This window comes from Candoia aspera, chromosome 9, assembly GCF_035149785.1.
Source record: "Candoia aspera isolate rCanAsp1 chromosome 9, rCanAsp1.hap2, whole genome shotgun sequence".
NCBI lineage: Eukaryota > Metazoa > Chordata > Lepidosauria > Squamata > Boidae > Candoia > Candoia aspera.
In genome coordinates, this window is record NC_086161.1 from 12,080,928 (window position 1) to 12,103,215 (window position 22,288).

The 22,288-nt window shown below is 41.3% G+C and overlaps 1 protein-coding gene and 1 long non-coding RNA gene across 2 annotated transcripts; one reads left to right on the top strand and one right to left on the bottom strand.

The window, feature by feature from the left end:
* The first annotated feature begins 1,150 nt into the window (after nucleotides 1-1,150).
* On the top strand, nucleotides 1,151-7,324 carry LOC134502932 (uncharacterized). Its single transcript, XR_010068482.1, has 2 exons — nucleotides 1,151-1,708; nucleotides 6,212-7,324. It is a non-coding gene; the product is annotated as an uncharacterized LOC134502932 (long non-coding RNA).
* On the bottom strand, nucleotides 2,731-11,580 carry TGOLN2 (trans-golgi network protein 2). Its single transcript, XM_063311461.1, has 4 exons — nucleotides 11,430-11,580; nucleotides 7,218-9,019; nucleotides 5,019-5,102; nucleotides 2,731-4,285 (listed from the first exon to the last, which is right to left on the bottom strand). Exons 1-4 carry the CDS (start codon nucleotides 11,542-11,544, stop codon nucleotides 4,280-4,282), a joined length of 2,007 nt encoding a protein of 668 aa, XP_063167531.1. The 5' UTR covers nucleotides 11,545-11,580; the 3' UTR covers nucleotides 2,731-4,279.
* Between the last annotated feature and the right edge of the window lie 10,708 nt (nucleotides 11,581-22,288).

Below are 22,288 nucleotides of genomic sequence, written 5' to 3' on the forward strand. Positions count from 1 at the left end.
AACTGAATCAGCAACCTCCTGAAATTTCCAGCAATAAAATCCAGGTGGCAACGCCAGTATACCTCTAGTAAGACAAGTCCTGGGTCAGGAGGTTTTACTACTCTGGACTCTGTCAATGGAGTATTTGATTAAATCTGTCTTAGCTTTGCTTAAGTGTTTCAGTGATAAAAAGGACCCTGGCTTTCATCACCCTGAAACAGGGTCCCCACGCTCTGGGTCCCATCAACTGAATCATGTTATCTAATGGGGCCCAGGAGACAACTCTTCTCTTTTGCCATACCCACAACAGCATTCCCCACAAAGTCCAGTGGCCCTCACTCTGCCATCATTCAGGAAGGCTTTAAAAACCTGGCCTTTCCAGCAGGTACTGGACTGGAGCAATTTAGGGACCAGCTGAAGTGTAATGGAACTGAGGTTCTGTCTTCCCTGTATGCTGTTGCTTTTTTTTTTTTTGGTCCTTCCTTGTTACTATATATTCTTAACCCTCTTTGTATGCCACCTTGAGTTGCTTTGCAATTGGGCAGCCTTAGCAACCAAATGAATGAAAGGAATGTTTTGCTTTGTTAATAAAAGACAAGGACATTGTATTATAAGCAATAGGCAATGGATGCATAAAATGAGGTTAGGCATAATCCTAAAGAAACAGGAATGTGGAAAAAAAACAAAGTAAACTGCTATCGTGGTCATACAGCACCAACAAGCATGAATGGCACCAGGAAATCATACTTCTCCTTTATCTTATTTGCTCTGCTTACTAACAGGAAGAAAGCATCACTAGGAACTTCTTTGTACATAACAAAATTGCATCCACATTATGTAGATCAACAGCATTAGATACTTTTCAAAGATTTAGGATAATGTGTGTTCTTCCACAGCAAGCCACATGAGCCCTTGCTCTACTTCACTGCCCAAACACTTGCATACTTAATGCAATGCACAGAAACAAGGAGCAAGGGCCTATTTTTGTAACATTCTTCAGATAAGATTGTATCAGGAAAAAAAAACAATAACCGCCACCAACAGACAGCTGGGCAAGAAAAGGGAATAGGTTTTAAAGAATAAAACCTATGCCAAATCCCCTCTCCCACTCCATGGAAGATCCATTTAAGCCAAAGTCTGGCTCCACCTCTCTTCACCTTGATCGATGTGAAACCTCTCTCTCTTCTTCCATAGTCCAGAGATCTGCATGTCTTTCCTAATTAAAAGGGAATGGCCAAAAGGGTTAAGATCCCTTTTTGACAGGCAGGTGCCAAAACTAGGATTGTGTGTGTGGATTCTTAACTAGAGGCATGAAATTTATCAAATCAGGGTACCTTCTCCATGCCTTTGCTTCCCATCATTTGCATGAACAGAAGAAAAGAAGAGCAGGGGGAGGGTGTGCATAACCCCCTCCCCCATTTCAGCCTGATGGGAGTCGTTTTGCAGAAACAAAAAAATAGATGGTCACACAAGGAAGGTATGGAAGTCAATGGGAAGATCAGCCTTTGGAGAAAAGGTTACAATTACAGTACTGGAGTGGACCAAGGTCCATGTCAACCACCAGGCAGCTTATTACAAGATTTTGAGCTGGGCCTGCCCTTTTGGTCTACTTCAAAGAACCCTGTTCTGAATATAGAGGGTTGAATGGGGAGAGAGATCTTCCTTACCTGAAAGATTTAAAAGGGAAGGAAGGGTCGCTGAATGCCACCCTGAACATCTTGCTGAGGAGGTATGATTAAAATATATATTGCTTACTTCTACAGGTTTCTAATTCATATTCTTATGCCCTGAGCTTGTTTTTACAATAGAAAGTAGACTGAAGGTGCCTCAGTGAATTCAGCAATACTCACCTTGCGTGCCCTCTGGGTAGGAAGCTGCAAGTCGAATCAACAAGAGACAGTGTGGAGCCCATTATAAGCACACCTAGCAGATACTGATGAAATGGTTTTTTGACAACAAAAGGAACTATGGTGTATCCATTTATTTTGTTCACTAAGATTACAAAGATTAAAAAATAAATCTGAACATTTAAGGTCTTTCTTTAAAAGCTGTCAGTTCCAAAAACACACATACTTGTGGTTTCCAAAAGGGAAGAGAGCTGACTTACATTTGGCAAGAGAGCAATCTAGCAATGAAACTCCATTGAACTGAGATTTTAAAAAAATATTACAATCTGAACACAAAGAATATGAAGCAAGCCTTTTATCTATTTTAAACTTTAACCTCATGCCTAAAATCAAAATGCCACAAAATTTATTAAGTTTCAACAATTCCTTCATATGTAAGAAAATGACTAAGTATTTTATGTCATGCACAATGATAGAAGTCATCCACCCGTGATGCCAACAATTTAAGTCCAAAGTTTCTATTGCACTCCAGAAATCTACATTTTATGTTGGGATTGACGGTCATCTGCTAGTTTGAAGGTAAGAAAGGCAATTTTATGGCCTGGAAATGTCCCACAGTACTGATCTTCTGACATTTTGTCATGTGTACGGTTACACATTAACAAGATACAGCTGGCAGGTGAGTTTCCAAAGATACCAAAGTACTTCCCCCATTTACGTAATTTAAAAGGACTGGATTTTAAGCTCCAGCACTGAAGTGATTTTCCTGGCTTAGTCTACTCAGAGCCAGAATGAGGTTGCACTCCAAGCTCCAATTTTGAATGCTTCTCTGTGCAAACAAAACTGCTTGAAAATTAAGACTTGTATAGCTGATAAGAGATTGCCCCAATTTTTTTTGGGGGGGGGTAACATTTCTATCTGCAGGCAGCATTTTATACAGAGGAGCATTTAGAAATGCTTTGTCCTGCCTGAAAAAATAAAAGTCTATTTGACTGTCTCATTCTGTGACCACCAGCACAAGCTAAGGAAAGGAGGTGCAAAAAGACTTTGCATGGTGGCCACAGAGTTGGGGAGGCAGGTTAAATGTCTTAACATTTGATGAAGACTCAAGGCGACTCGGCTTCTCACCACAGGATGAAATTATTAAGCCCGCCAAATGAAAGTGGAAATGAAATCAAAGGAATCCTCAGGCAGGTCTTAGGTCTAGTTTTCTCTACTTTCTCATCCCACGCAGAACATAAACTTAACATAAAATTAAGAGGAACATATAAAGGCCACAGGACAAACTCAAGCCAGCAACAACATGAAAAAGCTGCTTCACATTACAGAGCTGCCTACGTAATTATAGAAACATTAGTGCCAAGTTGAGATTTGCGGGGGAAATATGTATGGACCACACATACCCTTGAACTGCCATCTTCTCCCATGTTTCTATGAACGATGCCATTGATCTATTCACACTTAAGGGCCCTTTACATTGAATGCAACATTCTGGATACAGGTGGGGTTAACCAATAAAGATTGATCCAAGCAATTCGTTTCTTGGATTCGAAAGCGAGTGTCCATCTCCTGCTAGAATGGTGGACTTTGGTTCTGAATAGCACATTTGGCCATTAGGTAGTTTGTGTGATTTGCGGTGGATTTCAACAGTCCCAACATGATTGCTTTCCTTCTGAGATCTGTCATGGGAACGTGGCAGTATGGATTGGAAAGATCTTAATTAATGGAGATGCTTGGCAGAACGTGGTGGGGAGAAGAATATTAAAGTCAACATTCCTCCAAACAGAATAATTTTACTTACGGTCTAACAATCAGAAAAGTAGCAACTGATCTAGCTGATCAACACAAAACTTGGAAGTATTAAGCCAAGCATTAAAACTCCAGTATTTCACATGCACTGACACTTAAGAAAGATGGGCAGTGCCGGATATCCATTTCTCAATATTGCCGTCTACAGACAGGAGATATTCAACCAGCGTATCAGGCAATACATCTCTCAGTGGACAACAGTCAACAGCCTTCATAAACACCATTCCAAACTCGTAATGTTGACTATGACCTCAACATCCAGAATCTAGGAGACAAAGTCACGCTGCCCATTCAACATTCTTTAGGATCAGTATCACAGATAGTTAAGTACCACATCATTTGAGGAAACACAGAGTATTGTCCATTGGTTCTTAGTCACAATGTGGGAGAAGACAGTCCAACATCAAGTCACTGAAAGGAGAATAAACAGCCCAAGGCTTTGAAAGAATAACTGAGGTGTGACGATAGGCAAAGTGCATGTGCACAATTAAAAGCACTTCTGTTGCTCCCTCCCCCTGGGCACAGTAGCACAGCCGATAGGCTTTGAGGCTGTACTGATGGAAGGCTGGACGTCGTCCATGCTCCATGTGCCATTTTCAAAATGAGTCCTCATGCAACACAGTAGCGTGCAGGAACTTCTGGGTTTAGATCTGCAGAGAAGAAAAACAAACCTTGAGACATAAATTGCTTGGCAAGTTCAAACCACAGGTACTGAAGCTGTATTCATTGGAACTGAAAAACCAATGAAAAAAGATTGGGGGAAAAAAAAAAAGAGAAAATGATCCTTCCTAACCACATACTATGTGAATGATGAAACAAGAGCATGACAGATCTTGGGTTACCACCAATCAAAGCAGATTTTGGAAGATTAAATTAAATTAACCAATTAAAAACCATTAACTATTAATGGTTATTATTATTAACTATTAACAATTAAACCATTAACCAATTAGAGCAAACTGGAAAGAGGGGAAGGATTCTTCCATTCCAGAGAAGAGATCTGATGTTTATAAAAAAATAACCAAGGCAAAGCTTTAGATGTCTTTCTGAAGCTCTGAACCAACTCTGCTTCTATATGAGCCAATAAACTAAGTTCCAAAGCACGCACACAATGCTTATTTCCTCTGACTGTAAATCTGGTCTCATAGATTCCAGCCAGGCAGAAGTACCAAACAGAACTTTTAAAAAGTGAAAGCAAAAGCTCAGGCAATGTCATCAACTCCATGGGTCAGAAAAGTGAATGCATGCTCTACTTCTAATTGTACTCTAATAATGTACATATTATCATTGCAAACAGCTGTGAGAAGTGATCTTGGCTGAAAGAAAGGCAAAAACCCAAACCATGAAATCAGCTGTTTCGATGCTCAAGGTGGGAGACCTTACCTTTTGATCCAGTCGCTGATAGTCACTGGATTTGGGCCTTCGGGTTATCTTTGCCTTTTTTCCTTCTAAAGCAAAAGCGATAATCTTTGCAAGGGAAGAAAAAAGAATCAGTAAGTGACTGTACAGCAAGAATCTATACAACGATACCCCAATTTCCCATTAAAGTGAGCAAAGCAGCTTGTAATAACTAGTAAACTAGAAAAAAAGCACATTATTACAGTAGAGCATTAAAAAGAGAGACTGCACAGATAGCATATTAAAACCCGTAAAGTAGCCACGGTTAGGTCTTCCCAAAGTGGGACAAAGTGAGTCTCACTTAGAAAGGAACTCTGTTTAGGAGTGGCTGCACAATGGCCTTACATTACAGCAAAACTTGACTCTGACTGGGGTTACACATTGCACTGTCAACTTTCCTTAACTAAACTGCCCTTAGATTTATGAATTTCCATTTTTAGCAGTGGCTTTGCAGGCTGAAATTTCTGGGAGCTGAAGTCCACACATATTGAGATCTCCCAACTTGGGGAAAGGTGCACTTGGTGAATACATGGGTTACATTTATGACTCAGCATGTTGTGTGCCCATCCAGTTGTGGCTTACATAACAAACCAGTTAAGCAAATTATGACTTAACATGCTGCATGAACCAGCTTAGAGTCTACCATGCTTAGGGTTCCATTAGACTAACCTATCTTCCTGTAATCTAAGCCAGGAATGGACAGATCTGAGGCTTGCAGCCTTTTTGTTTTTTTTGACTAGAACTAAAATATACCCAACTTGAAATCTCATGCAAAATACTTATTTATATATTACACAGGAAGAGCTCAGAAAAAAGCTTACACAAGAACCTACTCTTGGTTGCTCCTAGCTTTCTTCATTTCACTAGTTTAATTTAGGAAAACAGCAGAATCCATTTTGTTGCTGCTATTGCTAAGCAACATGCATTGACAAATCCTTCCAACTTATTGCAAATCATTTAAAACAGGTCCAGGTCTCAGCAGGTCCAGATTTAGTTTCTAGCACCATTCCTGAACTATTAAGGCCAAGGTACCCAAAAGGTAACCTGACTTAAGGTAAAGTTCATTTGTTTTAGAGTATCTCTTCAATTCTCATTTTAAGAAAAACCAAAAAGACAAATCAGATTCAAAGGACAGAATCTGAATGTTTAATTAATATGGCTGAAATTTGTTTACACAGGGAGAAAGCTGTGCCTGCTCAAAAGTCCATCCACTACAGAAGCTTTATCGTCTTCAACATTTGATCATCCGAGGAGGAGGAGGAGGAGGAGGAGTAGAAAGATGGACAAAATTAATCAAAATGAGGGCCACATATTACAAATAAAATGTTAAAGGAATATCCTGGGTCTTAAAAAGTTGAAGTCGTTTTTTTAGACTAGTGCATGTGTTGGCTATCTAAGAAGAGGTGGTTTTCACACCCCAACATCTAAATCTGCTTTATCAGAGATTCTCTGGCCCTGCTACCTATATTCCCATTGGCCAGTGAAAATAATACACGATTCCAGTAATAAGCCATCAAGTAATCCATAGAATATGGAACACTCATCATTGGAATGTGGCTTTTAACAGTTTCTCTATAGCCAGAATACCAAGTACATCTTTTCCAAGGTAAGAAAGATAATCTACAGTTTACAGCTTACATCAGTCCAAACCAAGAAACATATTTTAAAATATCTAGCTTTTTAGAAGTTTTACATAACATTAGTATGGTTTACTCAGCATGGCCTCAATATACTAAATCAATATCCCAATATATTTTGGGGAATAAGGTTTCTGATTGTTTTATTTTTAAAAACCCAATAAAAAACAAGTAAATCAGATCCTAGCTAAAACAGCCCCACTAAAATCAGTTTCAGGAGATATGGCTTCTTTTTACACTTACACCTTGATCTGAATCAGCAGAATGCATTTCAAATAAGATGTACATATGCAATAAAAGCAAGCCGAGTCATGTTTCCTATTGATACTAGATATATTTCCTAAAAAGCAACTGCTTGAACTTGATCATTAGATCATGCTAATTTAAAAGTAGAGTATTATTTACAGTGATTTATTCTCAGGCTTTCTTTTCAGGACATTACAAAATTTCCTCTTGCTAAAGATACTTCGAGGAAATAGTTTACATCATCAGAGTCCAGGCTGACATATATATGAAATCGTAAACACTAATAAGTTGAAATACTCACTTTTCGTTTATTATGATAGGCAATGTATAGTGCAGCAACAACAATAGCTGTGGTCACCAAGTAGGCAAAGAAGTGGCTATTTTCAGATCCATTCCTGGGTGTCTCAATACCTTCCTCATGCTTTTCAGTCTTCTTCTTGCCATCACCCAAACCTTTTTCTTGCTTACCTTCTTCAGGGTTAACTCTCTCTTTCTCACTTTGTTTGGATTCATCAGGATCTATCTTTTGAGGAACAGAATCTTGAGCAGGCAGGTCTAATTGAGGGTTCTGGACTTTTGCTAATGAGTCTTCCATTTGTTTTGAATCCTCATCATCTGACTCTAGTTGAAAAGAATCTGAATCAGAAATGACTGGCTTAGATTTTTCCAAATTATCTATCTTTTCCTGAGCTTTTTCAGATTGAACAGGACCTAATTTTGAAGGAGAGTCTTGAGCAGAAGCACCAGACTGGGTCTTCTGGCCTTCAACTGATGGCTCTTCCATCTGTTTTGATTCCTCAGTTTTTGCCTTTGGAATAGAAGGTGGACCTTCTTTAGGTTTACCTATGTCTTCCTGATCTTTGTTGGCTTCACTAGAACCTAACTTTTCATGAACAGACAAATCTGACTGAGGATTCTGGTCATTTGTTGGTAAATTGTCTTTCTGTTTTGATTCCTTATCATGTGGCTGTGGGTGAAAAGAATCTGGATCAGAAATGATTGTCCTAGATCCTCCCAAATTATTTATCTTTTCCTGAGCCTTTTCTGATTGAACGGGACCTAATTTTGAAGGAGAGTCTTGAGCAGAAGCACCAGACTGGGTCTTCTGGCCTTCAACTGATGGCTCTTCCATCTGTTTTGGTTCCTCAGTTTTTCCCTTTGGAATAGAAGGTGGACCTTCTTTAGGTTTATCTATGTCTTCCTGATCTTTGTTGGCTTCACTAGAACCTAACTTTTCAGGAACAGACAGATCTGACTGGGGATTCTGGTCATTTGTTGGTAAATTGTCTGTCTGTTTTGGTTCCTTATCATGTGGCTGTGGGTGAAAAGAATCTGGATCAGAAATGATTGTCCTAGATCCTCCCACATTATTTATCTTTTCCTGAGCCTTTTCTGATTGAACGGGACCTAATTTTGAAGGAGAGTCTTGAGCAGAAGCACCAGACTGGGTCTTCTGGCCTTCAACTGATGGCTCTTCCATCTGTTTTGATTCCTCAGTTTTTGCCTTTGGAATAGGTGGTGGACCTTCTTTAGGTTTACCTATGACTTCCTGATCTTTGTTGGCTTCACTAGAACCTAACTTTTCAGGAACAGACAGATCTGACTGGGGATTCTGGTCCTTTGTTGGTAAATTGTCTGTCTGTTTTGGTTCCTTATCATGTGGCTGTGGGTGAAAAGAATCTGGATCAGAAATGATTGTCCTAGATCCTCCCAATTTTTTTACCTCTTTCTGAGCCTTTTCTGATTGATCAGGACCTAATTTTGAAGGAGAGTCTTGAGCAGAAGCATCAGGTTGGGTCTTCTGGCCTTTAACTGATGGCTCTTCTATCTGTTTTGGTTCCTTAGTTTTTGACTTTGGAAGAGAAAGAGGACCAGATGTGTCTGCTTGAGCTTCTTCAGATTTACCTATGTCCTCCTGACCTTTCTCGGATTCAGCAGCATCTGACTTGTGATCAACTGATGGATCTTGCAGAGATGACCCTGGCTTGCTATTTTGGGAGTTACTTTGTAGAGTTGCAGGCTGTTTGTGACCTACAAAATTTGTGGCTGCATCTGAAGCACCTTGCGCTGAGTCCGTTAACTGTGGGTGACCATTGGATAACCCTAAAATGTGGAAAATTTACAGTTAAAAAGTATTCTGTATACCACAATAGTGCTGTGTGGTGGTATAATGCAAAATATCAAATGATGCTGAAATACACCCATTTATAAGTACAACTTTTTAAGCAGCTTAGAGGTAGTAGAGTATTTCTGTAACCTAGTACCTAGTGCTGTGGCCTTGGACCAGAGACAGTTAAAATAAACCAGTCATCTTTCTAGAGAGGAAGAATGGAATGGTGTAACAGGAGATCGCAGTGTAAACACTGTTATTTACTAGAGAACCTGTGACCTGATGGGTTCACATTTCAGAGAGATTTCCTTACCTAAACAGAGAAACAGCACGACCACAGGCAAAAAAGCAGTGGCAATAGGAGTGGGAGCAACTTCTGACTTCCTGGTAGCTTCCCCATTGACGTTCCTTGTGGGAAGCTGGCAGGGAGCATTGGAAATGATGATCACGTGACCACGGCAGTGCAATAGCACTGAAGCAGACACAACTTTGCCAAATTTCAATCCCACGGGAGTAATGGGTCCCAGATTTTGGACGCATTCTGTAAGTTAGCCCATTTGAGGTACCTTGGTTCAAAAACTGTTGCCCTATGATGCACCGTTTCACCCGAGGTTTACAAACAGACAGAAAAGTTTTAGTAGTATATAGATTGTATATGTTGATAATATCAGGAAGGATACTGCAAGTGTGAAATATAACAGGGACAGAATTTCAAAAGCTTATCCAGGTGCTCCAGAGGAAGGGTTACAGTGTAACTATATTACTCCTATCTTTCTACTTCAAATGTAATTGATCAAATGTATATAATTGGAGGAACGGTTTTGCTTGGAGCTCTCTCCCCCCCCGTGGTCAGCTGTCAGGGAGCAACTTCTTACAACAACTGCCAGAAACATTTTCACACTGCACTTTTTCATTAATAGTGCAATGTGAGTTGTATGCATTTATGCCACATCACAGTAAGACCTCATCATTCCAAGAAGTGCCGGTGTGGGTATTTCTAATCTCTGTGTTTTCATTATACAATTGCATCCCTGACTCAATAAGAAATTGCTGCACACTGAAACTGAGCCAGTATACAATGTGTTGAATTTTGACTTAGTGTTGTGAATGAACCCAGGCAATTTTGGCTCGCTCCACATATAATGGACAGGACACCCTGGAGAAGGTGCTGATGCTAGGGAGAGTGGAGGGCAAAAGGAAGAGGGGCCGACCAAGGGCAAGGTGGGTGGATGATATTCTAGAGGTGACAGACTCGTCCCTGGGGGAGCTGGGGGTGTTGACGACCGACAGGAAGCTCTGGCGTGGGCTGGTCCATGAAGTCACGAAGAGTCGGAAGCGACTAAACAAATAAACAACAAACAACAAAACCACATATAATGCACATGGCGGGACAACTCTCAGCATTCTCACCTACTGGACAGGGGACTCCTAAGGGTGTCTGTTTATGTCCCTTTGAGTCATTGCTGACTCCTAGCAACTGCCTAGACAAGTCCCTGTAGTTTTCTTGCCAAGGTTTCCAAAGTGGTTTGCATAGCAAAGCCTCCTTCCTAGGGCTGAGAGAGAGGGACTGGCCCAAGGTCACCCAGCTAGCTTCATGCCCAAGGTGGGACTTGAACTCCCAGTCTCTTGGTTTCTAGCTTGGTGCCTTAACCACAATGGAGAGCATTAGGTAGGAAAGGCTGACCCAGATGAAATACCTGTTATCAGGCATCACACTGACCACCAGGAGGTGACAAGTTTCGTCCTTCACTGAGGCTGTTCAGACACAGGCTGCTAGATCTATGGGGTTCAAACCCTCTACTGGGAATTAAATTCACGGATCTCCACTCTTTAGATGACTGTATATGTTAGCTTTAGGGCTATCCAGGTCATGGTACCCAGGGGTCACAGAAGGGATATCCAGAAGCTGTCAGAATGGTCCATATCAGGGTTTCTCAGCCTCCACAACTTTAAGATGTATGGACTTCAACTCCCAGAATTCCCTAACTCCTATTTCTATCCAGCTCATGGCATCAGGGGTTGAAGGAAGCAATAGCCAGAAACAGTCATGCTGGCTGGGGAGTTCTGGGAGTTGAAGTCCACACAACTTCTTAAAAGAGTCCCCCTTTTGAGGGAGATGGGTGGTGACGAAATTTGAAATATAAACAAAATAAATAAAGTTGCGGAGGTTGCGAAACACTGGTCTATATAGTCCTTAGGGGAAGGACTATACAGCCCATTCTGATAGCTTCAATCACCAAGAGCAAGCCTAGGAGGAGCCTCTGGAGCGGGCAGGTGGTGATTTTCCTTCCATTACTGCTTCCTCCTCCTACCCGCCCTAGCAAAGCGATGGGCCCAGGCCTACGGGCAGGAAGGGGAAAAGCGAAGACCTGCCCGTTCCCCCCTTCAGGAGCCCCCACTGACCTGGATTATCCTCCCCCGAGGTCTTCCCATGGCTCCTTCCTGGGTCTAACGGCCCCGCACTCCCCCAGGAAGCCAGCTGACAGAGGAGGAGACACCAGCACAAGGACGCCGCCATGCCGGCTCGAGACGGTCCACGCTTCCTCCTGGTTGCGATCGGAAAAAGAAAACCTCCCTCGACCGCTCTCGGAACGCCCCTTCCGGCTGTGCTCCGCTGGCGCTGCTCTCGCGAGAGCTGGAGTGAACTTCTCGGGAAGGCGAGAGGAGGGGCGGAAGTCTGCTGGTGGGAGTGGCTCGCGACTCCAGGAAGGAGGGGCACGTGCCTTAATCTTGCTCCTGTGAATATGCACCAGCCTTAGGCCGATTCGTGATTTTTCCCCCCCCCAAATGAGGAATTGAGAGTTGTTATAGATCGGCGTTTCTCAACCTTGGCAACTTTCAGATGTGTGGACTTCAACCTCCAGAATTCCCCAGCCAGCATGGAGGTTGAAGTCCACACATCTGAAAGTTGCCAAGGTTGAGAAGCACTGATGTAGATTAAACCTTCAAAACTGCATGCTTGTACTGTGAGCCGGCCAAGCTGGAAAGATGGAAGGTAGAGATGCCTTGCTGCATTTCACACGGAGTTGCAGAGCAAAAGAAGGATGGAAAGTAAACTAGGGAACCTGTAGGTTATACCAGAAAAGTGCTTCAGTGAGACAAACACAGGCTGAGTTCGCACACTCGGTTAATCTGTAGTGGTGTTTGTTCCGTTTTAATTTAGGTTGTGGGAATTCAGGCGCCGGGCTTATGAAACAAAGGATGGAATCCAGTGTGTGAACTCCACTTCGGCATCAGATGTGTCTGCAAAACTACAAAGCCAGCTGGGTGACCTTGGGCCAGTCCCTCTCTCTCAGCCCTAGGAAGGATGCAATGGCAAACCACTTCCGAAACCTTGCCAAGAAAACTGCAGGGACTTCGCGAGGAGTCAACACTGATGAACACACAAAACTGCAGCTTTGTTTTTTAATAAGGCTCCAAAACTCCCTCTGCTAAAGGATGGTGACACAGCACCATCTTGTGGTCTGTATCTCTTGTTCTAGCTATTATGAAATACAGTAGCGAAGGGGACATTGGTATATTTTATTCATTTATTTAGTAAATTTATACACCACCCGTCTCACTATAAAGGGACTCTGGGCAGCTTACAGATAGAGAATCATAAAAACTATTTAAAAAATACAAAAACTACAAGAAATACAAGAAGGTAAAGGAAAAAAACTAAAAGGCGGAGAGAGTGTCTTCAAACCACCAAACACTCCAGCATTGCCCACCAACAGGGTTTACTTGATCACAGGCTACTTGAGAGCACATTGCCAGGTCTTACTTTTTAATAGGGTTCTTTAACTGGCAGAGTGGAGAGTCATAATATATTGGTAACATCCTTCTAAGATAAAACCAAATAGTCTTTTCAGACTTCCATGACATAATTGGCTGCACTGTTTTAATCTTCCAGCATTTAAGTTCATTTGCTTAAGGATTGATTTTTAAAATAATTGGGTCATTCTGGTGATTATAGGTGGAGTTATTGTTATATAATGGATAGATTATAGTCATTATAGGTGGAGGGCTGCAGAAAATTGTATTTGATCGAAGCAGACAATTGGGACAAAAAAGTGTATAGCCACTGTCCAAAACTGAATTTAGAATGCTATGACATCATCTACTTGTTCATCTCTAGAAGATATATGGTTTTTCTCCAACTAAATCATAACTGGACATGACCAAATGTCAAATAAACTAATACTTGCACAACATCTGAATGAAGTGGGATGCTTCTAATGATGTAGACTATAGTCCACAAATTCTTACTCTGCAATAAATATAGTAGAAAATAAGGGCCACAAAATCTAAGGCAGTTCCAGACAACCAATGTTTCCATCACCAGCCTCCTCTGATTTCACAATGAAACACAGGTTTGACAGGCTATTGCAATATACCAGGACATTATGGGAACAGCCATTTTTTTTACTTTTTACTTATTTAAGAGTCGTCAGCACTCACTAAGAACAGCCAGGCGTCTAGAATGTTTGTGTCCAGTAGATGAGCATTGAAGTATCTCAACCAATCAATGCTCATTTGTCAACTTGTAGTGCCTCAACGCATTCATTCAGTCTTGCGCTGCGAAATACATTTCTTTTCCTTCTGTAAACTTTAAAATTGAGCAGCTCAACCCCTGGTGACTTTATGGACACAGTCATGCAGTTTTCTTGGCAACAGTATGGAAGTGGTTTGTCACTGCCATCTTCTGAGATGATTCTTTTACTTCCAACTCTGCCCTACAATACTGATATTCCCTGATAGACTCCCATCCTAGGGCCAACAATGCTTAGCTTCTGAGCTCAGAGAAGATCAACCAAGTATGCTACTGCCAGAAAAAGTTTTTAAAAAAAGTGTGATGTGGCAAGCCACTCATTCTCCTGTATTTGGGCCCTTTGACCCAGTCCTGATGTCCAGCTCCCACATCAAGTTAACAGGAACTGAGACAGGTTGAATTAAGTGTCTTCTCCAATGGCTTCATAAACCGCCTTCTGCAACACAGTGCACTGAAAAACTGTCATTTCGGCAAAAACATGTGCACCTTGCCAAAGAGATCTATTTGATTTTAAAAAAAGAACCTTCTCAAGGCTACAGCAGGATTTTTTTTTTTAATCCATTCAGTCATGTCCAATTCTTGGAGGCTGCCTGGACAAGTCCCTGCAGTTTCCTTGGCAGGGTTTTCAGAAGTAGTTTGCCCTTGTCTCCTTCCTAGGGCTGAGAGGGAGTGACTGGCCCAAGGTCACCCAGCTGGCTTCATGCCCGAGCCCGGTGCCTTAACCACTAGACCAAACTGGCTCACAGCAGGATTTAGTGAAGCACTAAATCCATTACAGCAGCAGTATATAATCATGGCAGGCTCAACTTGTTCTTGGTTAGTTCTACACACTGACCTACAAGTGTGGGTCTTTTTTTATCCTTGTTTTTTATCTTATCTGTACTGTAACTAACAATGCTTCCTCTTGTAATAGTGACTGGATACACACATTATGCTAAGTCATTATTTTCTTAGCCAGGCTTTCTTGACCAGATCACAATTAACTGGGTTCAGGCAGTGTACAGTATTAAGGCATAATATTGTTTGGTTGGTTTTGATTTCTGCATATAGTAAGAATTGAGCCAAAGTTACTGGCACCTGCAGTTCAACATCTTCTCAGTGAATCATTTTAAGGCTGAGATTGTAAAGTTGGTTTAACTCTTAGCATTTTTAGACTTCAGAACACTGCTGGAAGCCTCTCATGTTTGGGAACTCTCTCATGGGTTTAAACAAAGGGGCGGGGGATGGGGGGAAGAGAGAGATTATCATTGTATCTGATTTTAAAGCTCAGGAAAGTGCAGAGATTTCATTCATGACTTCAAGGCAGGAAGCTGTGGTTTTGTGAATTTGTACAGCCACTCTGCAAACCCTCTGAAATTCCAGTGACTGTTAGGCCTGTTTCAGGAAAGCTGCCATTTGGATAATTAGAAACTTTGTCAGATTTTTCCCCTTCCTTTTCTGCACAGAACAGTAGCCTGAACAGGAATATTCCAACAGCACAGACAGACTGGTCAGCTGGCCTTATCTATGAGTTGGTTACATCTTTTAATATTTTCCAGAAATGCTGTCAAAATGCTGTTTCTGAAGACAATGCATTTCTTTAGAATCAGGAGACTTCTTATGTGTATATAAGGGGAAACTGTTTTTCATCTGGAATTAAAATGCAGAGAGTTCTCATTTATTTACTGCAGCCAAGCAAATTCATCCAGGAAAATGAGGGGCTCACAATATCCCCTCCTTGCATTAACTGCTGAATATGCTTCATAAACAAGAGAATTGGGGATAAAGTAGGTGAATCATTATTGTAGGAAAGGAATTGGCTGGCCAGATTTGTTATTTATGGTTTTTATATCCCACTGAACTCCCCAAAGACTTCTGGTGATTTACAGATGTGTTGTTGAGTTTAAATGTGTTCCTCTTCTGTGCATAATGGTGCCACTGGAGTCCTTTTTGATTAGGCAGACTTATAAATTGAATGAATTTATTATTCATTATTATTAATATTAAGATGTCATTTAGGACAGCAAGCTATTGTGACTTATTTAGAAATGGTTTAAAACAATGGCTTAGCACAAGATCTGGACCTAGCTACGGGTACTCACGTTGCTAAACCATAAACCATGATTTATGAAACATTTGACTGGGTTTATCCAACATGCTAAGCTAAAAGCAAACAACCCACATATGGCTTAGTGCAATATATGATCCAGCCATAGTCTTGTGTCAGTTCCGTGGACTCCTTACCTGAGAATAAGTCCCAATGAGCAAGGTGAGAACTATTCCAATTACAATACATATCTTGATACGTCACTATATCGAATTGCTGAACAAGAAGCCATGCTCCAGGAAGGCTTCAAATAGATTCTGCCTGTCCTAGCTGATTATTGAGGGCAGGCATCCTTAGGATCCTGGCCCTGCAAAAATGAGGGACCAAAAGGCAGATCTTCAGGCAGTGGCTCCAACACCTCAGAGTTGCACTTGGCCCAGAGAGGTTAAAACACCTTGTTCAGATGAGCATTTAAATGTTAGTGGTGGTGCTTGGGTGCCTTTTTGGGGTGGGGGATTTTATCTTGTTGACTCAGGATTTATAACATGGGTGTTTGTGTGGTCTGTGTTTGATGGGATTGGATTGGATTCTGTTTCTACTGGTTAAACTGTCCAAAATTCTGGGAGGGGGTCGTATTTAAATAAGTATGCTAAATAAGGCCAAGTTCACTCTTTACACAACATTCTAGTCTCAAGTGTAGTTGGCTGTGGTCCAATTCAGGGTCTTTAACTGGGTTAGTCCATTTAAGCACAGATTAGCATGTTAGGCAAACACATCTAAACATTAAGAAGGGTAATTGTCATGAATACCGATCAAGACCACGTCTGTGTTCATACAACAGGTGGAGCCACAAATCAGCCAAATGTTTTAGCTGAGTGTGTTATAGGAACCCAGCCCATGACTGAGTGTATCATGCAAATCAAGAAAATTAAGTAAATTGAGTAAACCATTATTACATTAACAGTGTATAATCATATTTGCAAACACAGCCCTTCAGTGCTGTTTTATTGGCTGACAATCTGGCAGTGATGCATGGGAGGGCCCCTTTAAAAAAAAAGAGTAAAGAAAAAGAGAGCTGCTTTGTTGTGCTGTTTGGAATATACAATGCAAAATGTTACATGCACGCCACAGGGAAATGTTTCAGAAATCCCACACATATATATCTGTGGCACTCTTACTCCTCTTGATTTGGGTATTATAGCTATGAATGTTAAGAATAATATAAAAATATGATTAACATTTACAATACAGGGACTCTGCTCAGTAAACAGGATCAGATTTTTTATTCTTGTCAACTGTTTGCAACTTGGCTTTCCAAATTAGAAACAAAAATCTTTGTGGACTCATGTTTTTTTTCCCCAGTGTTCAGGATACATTTATAAACACACAACACGGAATAGTCACATCAGTACACCAAAGCTGTCTTCCCAGTAAACTATACTAGGCCTGAAAATAATCCCACATCTAACTGATGCAAACTGAGGCTAGCTTGCTGGCTCTAGGACAGCCATGATAAAATAAAAACAAATGGAGCAATGTGGTTTTCATGTCACCATCTAGTTAGACACAGCTTTAATCTGTTGAGTAACAGAGCCCTGTGCCATGGATACATAATTAATGTTTATTGGAAAGCTCCAGGTTGAATGTACTGTGATTTTTCAGTGTCAAAGTAACAGCTGCTGATCTGATTCCCATATCTAACTTCTGCAGCATACTGGAAGGTATGACTGGCAAGTTTTTCTTATGGAAGTGTTTATCTTAGTTTCTTCTTGCTGAACTCCATAATTCTATGTTGAATGCTAGGGAGACTAACCAGCCTCTTCTTGTGGAGTCCTCCTTCCTCCCCATCCTCATGAGACTACCATTGGATGCTCCTGAAGCTATACAATTGCATTCAAAGGAGCAGAGTTAATTAGCTCCTCCTGCTGAATCCATTCATACAGATACTCAGTTTCCAAGTATTCTGGGAGGCGATGTAGTGCGGGAAATCTATGCAGAAGTTTCAATTACCTTTAAAAGCTGGAAGGGAGATGAAGCATACTGTAAACAGATCAGGTTAAATAGTTTTATATTTCGATGTCTTCAAAATGAAAGGAAGGAAGGGTGTTATGTTGTGTATGTGTGTTCTTTCTAAAATACCCAATTTTACCAACTAGGATAAGATGCATAATTCTTGAACTGTCATTAGAGATGGCCATAACACTTCCACATAATCACAGTGCTGTCCAGGATTGATAAAGCTCTCTAGGCTGTTTCCTCTGCTGAGGCCGATCTATCCACCAGTTCCTCCATCAACCCACTGATCCCTTTAATTCAATCCAGGCCCTGACATGCTGCAAATGGAACACACAAGCACACTACTGAAAAAGGCTGGCTGAGCTAAAATATGATGAATCATGTAACTTAGACAAACATCCTGCAGAGAAGAGAGCAACCTTCTGTATCACTGGCAAATCTGACAGTGCTGGGGACAGGTCAGCAAGTGGGTGAGTAGAATGGGTGTGTTGCAGAAGAATTAAAGGATAGACTTGTCGGGAGAAAAGACAATCACTTGTATTGTTTCTTAAAAATGTTTCTCAAAAACTCCATCCAAATGCATCTAAGTTAAGTGCCATCTCCTGACTAATCTACACAATTATAGTATCCACAGACTCAATTCATCCGGGGCACTGGTTCTCACACACTTTGGTCTCAGGACCCCTTTACATTCTTAAAAATAGTTGAGAACCCCAAAGAGCTTTGGTTTACATGGATTATATCTATCAGTATTTACTGCATTAGAAATTAAAACTGAGATATTTTTAAAATATTTGACTTCGCAGGCCCCCTGAAAGGGTCTTGGGGACTCACAGGGTCCCCAGGCCGACTTTGAGAACCACTGATCTAGGGCATTTGGGCTGTCACACTACAGACTTCCTCAGTCAGTAATCAAGAATGGGCAAATCTCATCCAGCAAGTTAAAGGGAAATTAAATGGGAACCCGCTCTCATTGTTCCCCTATTCCTAGCCGTGGCAGCCCCAAATCCATCCCTTGATGTAGTACCTCCCAGATGTGTTGGGACTGGAGCATATGGCCATGGAGGCTGGGAATTCTACAGTGTTGAGTCCCAACCCATCTGGATAGCATCAACTGGGCCAAAGGTGCTCAAGAGAAGAGCACACTTTGAAGCCTCAGGAAGAGCAAAGGGAACTGTCTTTCATTTGATGTAAACTAAACCAGCTTCCCAACAAGGAAGACTTAAGTGACCAATAATACAATTCTCTGGCAGGTAAATCAATAAATAGAATAGGCTCAAGGCCCTTTGCTGAGCTAGGTGGCTACCCTTTCCAACTCAGAAGTGGCGCATTGTGCAAGGAATCTTAACATCCACAACTCAAGACTATATGGGACACCAGGGTTAGCCGCCCCATCCTCCCAGAATCACATGCACACCATGACCACTTGGCACTTGCCCATGAAATCAGCCTGCCAAGCAGGCCCATTCAGGATAAGACAATTAAGTCTTCACCTGATCAGAAGCATCTAAGCACAAATATATCAACCATTTTCCTCCCCAGAGGATTAATTTGGTCAGAATAGAAGATCAAAAGAAAAACAATTAGCAAATTGAGGAGTTTAATGATGCTAATTAAAATGTATTAAGCATAGCTTCTGCCCCCTGCACCAGCTGCTTGGGCAGGCAAGCCAAAGGCTGGGGGAATCTTTTGCTTTGCTCCAACATGTGGAGTTGGGAAAGAGGACATCTGGCATTCTTCCCCTATGGTCTGTCACAAAAGGTGGGATCAAGAAAGCCTCGTTTGCTTGTACTTTGCAATGGGCTTGGGTCTGAGTCCCTAATTATTTCTTGCTCGGCAACTTCCCTTGGGTCTTCATTAGGCATTTCAGTTAGTAAGGGGGGGAAAAGAAGTCTGATCTGAAGAGACGCACCAGAGAGGAAGACATGGGAGGATGCCTCTCCTGCATTGACCATGATTAGTTATGCAAGCAAAGGTAGCAGAAGTAACTCTCAGTTTCAAAAGATACATAAAGCTATGAACAGGGACCCAGATGCTACCTGCGCTTGGGAGATTTTATAACAAGCTCTCAGGAAAGAAAAAAAAAAAGATCTACCCAACTCAGGCTTTTAATGAGATGGCCAGTGGATCCCCAAAGAAAAGCAATAATAAATTGAGAACCTGGCTACCTACATTAATTTCTACAGTTGGAAAAGCAGAACAGAACAATAACACATTAAGATTTGGCAAGACGGAAAGAGGAAAACAATAAGAAAGGGCCACACAGGCCTGTGTGTGTTGCTGGCCCAAGTTCAAGCAGTTGATCCCCGGGAGCTGCAAGACGGGGTGTGGGGAGGTAACTTGAGACCTACCATTCATTTCTGTTAGGTCTGTGCAGCTGCTGAAGAGAAAGGAGAGACTGATCATTTGTTTATTGTTATTTTTTAAGAGTCCATTCTCTTGCAGGACTGTCTTACATCCAATGTCCCTGCCCTTATTGCCTGCTCTTGCTGGCATTAAGGCTACTTAGGGGTACTGATGAAGGAAAAACACAGAAACTAGCCATGGATTAGTTTAGCCATTATTTATTAACAAAGCCCCAACTGATTGGGTTCAGAAGTTACTGTAATCCAAAACATAACTGACAAGGGACCTACCCATGGGCTTGAACACCAGTGGGAGGGATACTTATCAGGAGTAAGGGATGGTGAGAAGGGCACAGAGTAACATTCATATCCATCAGTATTTCACAGATTAACTACAAGGTCATGCTGATAATTTCCTTATCAAAACAGAATTGTACAGCTAACTTGATTTGTTATGACCGGCAGTCAAAACAACATATAAATTGATTGATATAGTCAACTTGGGAATGATGAATGTTATATTCCACACATCTGAAAGGCACCAGATCAAAAAAGACTTAATCTAAGTAGCCACTGCTTGCTGCTTATTCATTGGTATGCCAGAATTCTGTATTTCCAGACATGCAAACACACTTCATGGGAGAGGACACAGTTTTTTGTGTTTCAAGACCAAAAGCCAAGACTCTGCACAAAACAGCACTCAAATGCTAACTATACATTCAGGAAAGTCTAGCTAAAATCTAAGGCTAACAAAAAGACCATTCTGGAACATTAAGGCTGAGCATAGCATGAGCCACTATCAGAGAAATATAGAGGTCCAACCTAGATATCATAAAATATAGAGATTTAATGCTACCTAAGCAGAGGAACAAATGGCATCCTTGTATATTTATTTGCTGGAGCTTATATGCCACTCCAATCCAACAGGACTCTGAGCAGCTTGTATGGACACAAAGCAAAGTGTATAGCACGCAGTCAGCCCTCATAAAAACCTTCTCCCATACATGTAGTAGAAATAAAACAATGAAACAATTTAAATTACATACTGTATTTTCATGATACCCCAATGCCCAATGATAGGACTGGCCCTGAATGCAACACATGGAAGATCTAAGAAATCTTGGTGGAGGATGTTTTTCAAGAGGACTTTTTATGTGCAACTCCTACAGCTACTACTAGTTTTCTGGAGCTTGCAGGCTTCGTTCTCCATTGCTGCTCTTGAGACAAGACAACCTCCTCATCGGGTTGGGTCTGGTTAGAACTACACTTCCTGAAAAGTGACATCAGAGCTTTATCTCAGGTCCCACCACCACCACAAACACAAATAATTGTTATGTTTTGCTGAATCTCACCTGAGAAATTAATTCTATTTTGCTAAGAAACAAGCAGAGCAGGAGAAATGCCTGAAGGGCTGAGAGTGAAGGAGTGAACGTCCAAATTAGCAAGCAAGTCATTAATGAAAACTTAAGGTTTAGGAGTACTTAAAAATGGCGGAGGAATGATGTCTGGGTACATTTTGTTGTTGGTTTAGAGACTGAACTCAAGTCCTTGAGAGTTTTCAATTCAATTTAAGTTTGGTCTAAGATACTCACACTTTTTTTCCTATTCAGCAGCAGGCATGTGGTCTTGTTTGTTGACAAAGTATTTTGACCCCAATGAACAGCTAAATGGTTATCAAAATGGGGAACGTATCAAATACTAAGTGATGCAGAATGTTTGTAAAGTCCTGAAGGGGAAATGTAAGCAAGCAGCTTTCTGCTCTGGTACCTTATCTCCAACATCGCTAAGAAGTTCTTATCAAACAGAGGCCAACCTTGCAGTCAGCCTTGCAGACTGAGCTTTTTTACTTTTAAGGGTAAAATGAAATTCCTCAGTCCTGCCCTTGCCTTTTTATGGGCACCACGTCAAGGGACCATTCAACAACCACTAAGCTCCATACTTAGAAATAAAGCTGCTTTGGTTTATAAGAAAAAAAAAAGTCATATTCCATGATCAAGAAATACCTTTATTGGACTAATCCTAAATGCACAAATTTGTGGGCAAACTTTGGAGCATTGAAGTGATGCACTCAAGATCTATGTGGTTGAAGTGGATGGTGCTGCTGGAATTTGTCATCCATGGCACACAGATGAGCAGCTGTGAAGGATGTGGCTACTGTGTCTCTGCAGCAGATCACTTAAGTGTGCAGCAACATATGCACAATCATCAGGATGGTGCAGGGATCCCTTGGGTTTGTTCATTATACCAGTGGGAAACAATGGAGGGGCAAGATTTATTTCAAGATTGGGTGAAATTACACCTGATTGTAACTCATTATAGACCTCTTACATTTGCAGCAGTA

Coding starts and splice junctions, on each gene's coding strand:
- TGOLN2 (XM_063311461.1), bottom strand. CDS start 11,544: ATGGCGGCGTCCTTGTGCTGGTGTCTCCTCCTCTGTCAGCTGGCTTCC. Junction 9,020..11,429: donor CTCGGGGGAGGATAATCCAG/GTCAGTGGGGGC, acceptor TCCACATTTTAG/GGTTATCCAATGGTCACCCA. Junction 5,103..7,217: donor CCTATCATAATAAACGAAAA/GTGAGTATTTCA, acceptor TCCCTTGCAAAG/ATTATCGCTTTTGCTTTAGA.